The sequence below is a fragment of the Scophthalmus maximus genome, chromosome 5 (assembly GCF_022379125.1).
Source record: "Scophthalmus maximus strain ysfricsl-2021 chromosome 5, ASM2237912v1, whole genome shotgun sequence".
NCBI lineage: Eukaryota > Metazoa > Chordata > Actinopteri > Pleuronectiformes > Scophthalmidae > Scophthalmus > Scophthalmus maximus.
The window spans coordinates 17,174,178-17,180,952 of NC_061519.1; the positions used below are offsets into that span (position 1 = coordinate 17,174,178).

Genomic DNA, 6,775 nt, shown 5'->3' on the forward strand with positions numbered 1-6,775 from the left:
TAATATTAACGTGCATGTTGATTAGTAACTGCACACTGGTTGGGGTTCAGTCATTTGTTTCTCTATACGACTTAAAAATGACCAATTAATGAGCATCACGTCACCCCAGAGATAAATATTGATATTTTTCTCCATTTTTTTTTTATTTGACAACTTGGCTATGGTCACTATTGACAATGTTTCTAAAACGTATAATCCTATTACATACAATGCATTTCCGTAAGCAAATGTCCAAGTCGTTTAAATTCAGTCAAATGACGTATAAGTAAGAGCTCCCAGCTTTCTCAAATGTCAGGATTTGCAGCTTTCCTTTGTCATATATAATTGTAAACTGAATATATTTGAGTTCAACACTATTGGTCAGAAAGAGACAAGCAATTTGAAGAAGCACTTTGTGCCTCAACGACAAATTATGGGGCATTTTAATTATTAAATCGAAAAAGATTAATCGGTTATTTGAGAAAAATAATTGGCAGATAGTGAGTACTCAATGTTGAAAGTTAAAAAGTTTATGAATCATTAACAATATTTCATTTCTAAAATGAAGTAAAATTACTCTGAAAGAGGCCTGTATGCACTTAATGAGAATACTGATACTTTTATTGATGTTGTTTTTTGGTATTCCAACATTTTAATATTTAACTTCAATCAAGCTTTGGATCTTAAGAGAGGTGGGTTAAAATTATATAATAATAAAAAGAAATCATTATTCATTAAATTAATGTTGAGCATCACTAAGGCAGAGGCAGAGAAATTCCTCAATTTTTGTCCCTGTTGTGAGTTCAACACCTTGGATCCTACATTTCCCATAATGCAACTCGATGGAGTCTGTCAATAGACCCGCCCTGTCTCGTAAACAACCACATCTTCCAATCTCCATGCCCCCAGGTTTTTGCCACAGCTCTAGGGAGGAAGGTTAGTTCTCACATATACATACGAAGCAAACATCACCTTTATTATCCCATGCACACCTTAATATCATTATTTTGTGGAAAAAAATGTCACACCTATCCTCAAGACTATTGTTCAAAATCAAACAGCTCTGCTTCCTTCTCTTTCCAGAAAGCAAAGCTGCGGTCAATGTATTTACAAATGTCTTCACAGTTGAAACAAGAGGCATCTGTGTTGCTGCTACACTCATCTGGACCAGCAGTTTGAACTATAACTTTGGGTACTAGTCTGGAATCTGGCAACAGTGATGATGACGACAATAGTAGTGGTGGTGGTGAAGATGTACTGCGGTATACTCTTGAGTGCCCGAAGAAGCGAACTTTGATGTCCTCGAAGCCGTCGCGCCACTGTCGCCTCCCGGCCTGGATTTCCTGGAGAACAGCCTTGTGGAAGTCCCGCACAGTCTCCCAGGGGAAACTGCCAACATGGTCAAAGATTTCAAAGCAGAGGAGATGCCTCATCTTCCTCTCCTCGGGCAACAGGTCTTGCTCCAAGATATGGAAGTATCCCAGCATGAAGAGGTCAAGGGTCAAGCTGTCATGGCTCATTGCAACACCGTCTACATCGGGCAGGAACTGCTCTGGGGAGTAGGTCACTCGAGGGGGTGGATTTGGGGAGTAAGAGGAGGAGAAACAGGACTTGGGCCCCTCTTTGAGTTCTAGTTTATTCCTCCAGGTGTTCAGCATCTTGTCCACAGCGGCGCGTTGTTGGCAGAACTGAAACATGGAGGTGATTTTCTTTTGCGGTGGTGCTGCGGTCACTCGCCCTGATTCTGCCTCCTGCTCGTGTCTCTGCCTCGCTGCTTTCACTGAAATAGCGTATGCAGATTTTTTCCAGTGGCTCAGGAACAGCACCACTATGCGCTCTTTCCTTAAGCTGGTGGTCTCCATCACAGGCGACACTTTTTTAGAAGTTTCCCTAGAGCTCAACTCACAGCTGAAGCCACTGCTGGCAGTGTCGTTTCCTCCGGAAGCCCCAGTGACGACCTGGTTCTTCAAACCCTGGCCTCCTCTCACAAATCCAGCGAAGGGGTAAATACCACCTATCTGACCTTCGAAGGTGGATCTGAGGTTGCTGACCGACACCCCAGACTGTTGTATCTCCATCTCAACCCTTTCTCTCCGCGCCCTGCTGTAGCTGTTGGTCTCCAAACGATGGCTAAAGGCAGATGCCATACCTATGTGAGGTATCCTAAATCCACTAGAGGTCTCCACATGTGCTGGCACCATCTCTTGGCCTTGTTGCATGAATCCCTGGCCTACATCAATTCCTGAACTATCTTTATCGCCCTGCAACCCCTTCATCATGTCTTCCACTACTCTGCTGTCACTCCTAAATTCTGTGGTTTGGCTCAGGTTAGCCACCAGCAGGGACATACTCTTAACAATCTCTGAAACTTGACCGCACCAGACTGGTAGAGTCAGGTGCATCTTGCCCTCCGCGTCCATCTGTTGCAGGGCCTCTTTGTTAAGGGAGATGTTGACGATGGGATCAGGTAAAATGGCCCTCAGCTCCTCAGTCAGCCGGGTCAGCTCTAGCTCGTAGGCCTGGCAGTGTTTCTGCAGGGAAACAGTCTCGACCTGCTGCTGCAGGTACACCAGGTCGTCCTCAGTCAGGAGCTCGCCGAAAGGCCCCAAGACTGCGTTGTGGGCTTGGGAGTACTTCCAGCCATCGACTGTCATGTAGCCATCGGCCATGTCCTGTTAGAGGAATGAAGAATATGGCGTTTCTTTGGTCTCAAAAAGTCCATGTTTTGAGTGTTCAAAGTGACCAGTCGAAGGAGGGGAGCTTCAGACACTGTATCCCCGCCTCTCAAAATTCTTCATATGAGATTGGTATCAAGCTTCTTATCTTACTCTTGAAAGCAATGAACAATTTAAAATGAACACTATTCCTTTACCAAAATCACCCTTTTGTGAAAAGAACAAAATAGCATAGATACTTTGAAAGTAAAGCATTTGTTCACAAGCAAGACTGGATAGACAAGTACACAGGTCTCCTGCACAATATCACCGCTCTCTGTTTTGATTAAAAAAACTTAAAAGTACAGATGAAGAGTACCTCTCTCCTTTGCTCCTCATCATCCTGCAGCCTGACCTGCAGCTGCCGCACCATCACCTGTCGTTTCCACTCCGCTATGGGGCGACCGGCTTCATCGTGAGTGGGCACCAGGGAGTCGATGTCAGCCAGGATCACATCGACGACTGGTACATCCTCTAAAACCTCCTCGCTGTCAAGCTTCTGTCAGCACACAACAACATCAGACAGTCAGTGTCACTGCTGTGCTCTGGATCTGGGGCCATAAATGAAAGTAAAACGATTCAATAATAAAATGATCTCACTAACTTTTGAAAGGATTTATCACTACTGGTTGTGCAAATATAGTTACAGCGAACAACAGAAGGCTGAAAGTCATTTCAAAATTAAATCAGCAACCGTATAAAGGCCTTAAACTTCCATGGTCGAACCACAGAGGTGTGACTCAAAATGTCAAGTTTTGCCCTCATCACGCAATCTGGATGTAAGAACCCTCCAAAAATGTAATCACCTCTTAGGATGGTACGGACAAACTAATTTTATCTCTCTCTGTGTTTATCTTGACGGACATGCTCACCGTTGGTCCAGTGAAGACTGCCGTAAAGCCAGCGTGCCTCAGAGACTTGATAGATTTCATATGAGACATCAGGGTGAGATCCCTCTCTGGAGGCTTCAGGTGGTTGAATGATGTAACCACTGTAAACAAAATATTGTAAAGGGTCAAAGGTCAATTACTCAGTTGTAAAATCTGACATTTTTTCTTTTGCTTTACATTTAATATATAATATTTCATATCTTTAAAAATTGTAATATTGTGGTTGGTACTGGTTCACAACATGACAAAACCTACTTTAATCCACATGCTGAAATGTAAATATGTGTAAATCACCCGAGGAGGCCAGCTGTACATGCTGGATGGAGCCTGTGGAGGGTTTCATGGAAGTGGGAGCAGCTGTGAGAGAGGGACAGGTCACAGGAAGGGAGGTGGGGTGGCGAGGCAGGGGGAGCACCTCTTTCACAGGCTGCTGGACACACACACACACACACACACACACACACACACACATACACATACACACACACACACACACACACACACACCCACACACACACACTTAAATGGGCAGTTCAGTCAAACAAAAACAGATTTTCCATTTACCCCAAATAGTATATGTAAATGTTAAATGGAAATTAGCTTGGAACTGTGCTCAGATTATTAAACCATTTTATGATCTTTGCTGTTGTAACGATGAAAAAAATAACAACAACAAAGTTGTTTTTTCAAAATAAGGGGAGTCAAACACCCTTTGTCCACTTCTCAAATAAAATGTCTCCGCCTGTAATGTAATTCCCTTATCTGATGACCGATCACCTTGCTGTTCTCCATGTCGACTCTGCTCATTCACGCTCCAGAGTTTTGAAGCAGCAGGAGCTCCTCTGTCTGAAAATTAAGAAGACGAAAAATATCAATATATGGCAACAGAAATAAAAAAACAGATACACCAAGCAAAAGAAGATTCCACTGGGGGATAAATGTGACACAGCACAAACAGCGAAAACATGGTAATCGTCTAAGTGACTCCCGCCCTCCCACGCACACACACACACACACACACACACACACACACACACACACACACACACACACACACACACACACAAACACAAACATGCACGGTTAATATAAATAAGGAATAAATGTAAAGGAAGTGGTGAAACTGAACCCCGGTCAGTGAATGTCAGTGAATGTAACGTAGCCCACACAGAGAGCAAGAAAAAGTGTGGTACAGTTTGGAGAGACATGATATCCTGCTTCAGATAACCTTACTGATTAACAGGAGCTCAATGCCATTCAAGCCTAAATACTACACTGTGTTTCCAGATAAAAATCTGTAAATGGTTCATTTTATTTTATTTTATTTTCAATTTCCGCCTACCTATTACCTGCAATGGTTTGTATTTGTTTACTTCATTTGGTATTGCTCCCTATCATAGCCAGGACACTCTTGAACAATTTTTGTATTTATTTTATCTCAATTAGACTCTCCTGAGATACTAACTGTCAAATCACTGTAACAACTTGTCCAAAATACAAATTACATAATTGTGTCGCACTCTGTCTCTCCAACGACAGAGTGCGACATCAATTCAAAATCAATTTTTTCACATGGAAATGTAATACTTTCTTGATCTGTATATCTAATGCACCTTTCATTATTCATCTTTCCACCTTTAAAATGTTCTAATTTTTCATTCAAACTGATCATCGAGTTCATTACAGTCGGAGTAATCATAATCTGAATGCGTGCAGTACTTACAGTATGGTTCCAGAACTGCAGAAGCACCAAGAGCATGACAGCCAGAAAAAATACTTGAAATGAATAACAAAATACAATATTCATGGAAAGGGTAAACAATACAGAGGATGGTGTCGTCAGCCTCTTAACTGTGGAGCAGTAACATAACAGTAAGACTAAGGAGCGACATCAGCTGGACCCACACCTCAGACGGGGGTCCTTCTTAGTGTGCATAATTAAACAGGTGGGATAGGATGACCTGCACCTGAAAGTATAGAACGATGCACTGTGAATGTATGGAGTACATGGTGTACTCTGTGTGTGTGTGTGTGTGTGTGTGTGTGTGTGGGTGTGTGGGTGTGTGTGTGTGTGCGCGTGGGTGTGTGTCAGTCTGCTAACCAAGCAAACCAAAATGCAAGCCTAGCTAATCAGAGGCCAATATGTTTTGGCAATACAAAATCATAAATAATGTGAATTGTTGATTGACCTGTTCATTTCTGTATTTTACTCTTCGTGCTTTTACTCTTGTGCAGTTCTATGCTGGTAGAATAATTACTGTGTTGTACTCGCTGTGGACTTCATGTTCATCTGCCCTGGTGATACAATTCTTTGTTTCTTCAAACACTTTTTCCTGGAAAGAGGGACAATGAAGGTGAAATGTACTATGTCACCTTCAGGAAGTAAAACTCGGAAAACAGAGTGCATTGAATTCGGGCTCTTGTACGTGGGAGTTGAGACTTGGCAAGTTCAGCTTGGGAGTCCAGAGTTTTTTCCAGGCAAGAGGGACAAAGTGACTTATTTGAGAGTATTTATATTTCTGTGAATAAGTTTACTGTAATAGTTCTTTTTTCTTTTTCTGCTTTGTAATCACTGTCATTTATTGTCTAATTCTGTTTTTACACACAGTTTCATTTTTTTTCACAAAAGTTTTGAGAGAACAGTCACTGCTGTTAGCTCACTGCTCAGCAGGGACAAGTACAGAGAGATATAGAAACAGAAACACAACACATGGTTAAATATTCAACATTCATTACATAGAAAAGATCCACAGTATCTTACCAAACTTATTGTTCGTCAGTGGTCTGGTGTAACTGTAGACCGCGCCTCAGTGCCTGATGGGAGGTAACTGCCCCTCACTCAGTACGGGGCCTTTATTTCAAGCCCAGTATTTCTGCCTCTGTTCTAAGCGGATTAGTTGGACTGGCCCTGCTGCAGCGGCGCACACGTGAGCGCATAATCAATAATGGAAGGCCGCACAAACGCAACAATCTCACACACGTTTGTGTTCACTCCGAGCACAACTGTTACATAACAGACATAAAAGAACATCTTGTTATGCTTTCCTTCAGTCAAGTTGTTTTTTCAGCGAAAACACTGTCTTGTCGGGGTTATGTTTAATACATGTTTTTTTTCTCATTTTGGACCTTTTTAAGCGGATAATAAAAAATCAACAGTGGCAACAATTAGACACAAGACATTCAAATGTTGCA

General features: G+C 42.2%; 1 protein-coding gene across 2 annotated transcripts; it reads right to left on the reverse strand.

Annotated features, from left to right (window-relative positions):
* Positions 1-272: 272 nt before the first annotated feature.
* espnlb (espin like b) lies at positions 273-5,605 on the reverse strand. 2 transcript variants are annotated; one of them, XM_035634458.2, is made up of 6 exons: positions 5,307-5,605; positions 4,361-4,429; positions 3,878-4,010; positions 3,566-3,684; positions 3,013-3,192; positions 273-2,651 (listed from the first exon to the last, which is right to left on the reverse strand). In XM_035634458.2, the coding sequence occupies exons 2-6, from the start codon at positions 4,388-4,390 to the stop codon at positions 1,020-1,022; spliced, it is 2,094 nt and encodes a 697-aa protein (XP_035490351.2). In that variant the 5' UTR covers positions 4,391-4,429; positions 5,307-5,605; the 3' UTR covers positions 273-1,019. The 2 variants fall into 2 exon arrangements, with proteins under 2 accessions (XP_035490351.2, XP_035490352.2); XM_035634459.2 differs by lacking the exon at positions 5,307-5,605 and having other exon boundaries at positions 4,361-4,500.
* Positions 5,606-6,775: the final 1,170 nt, after the last annotated feature.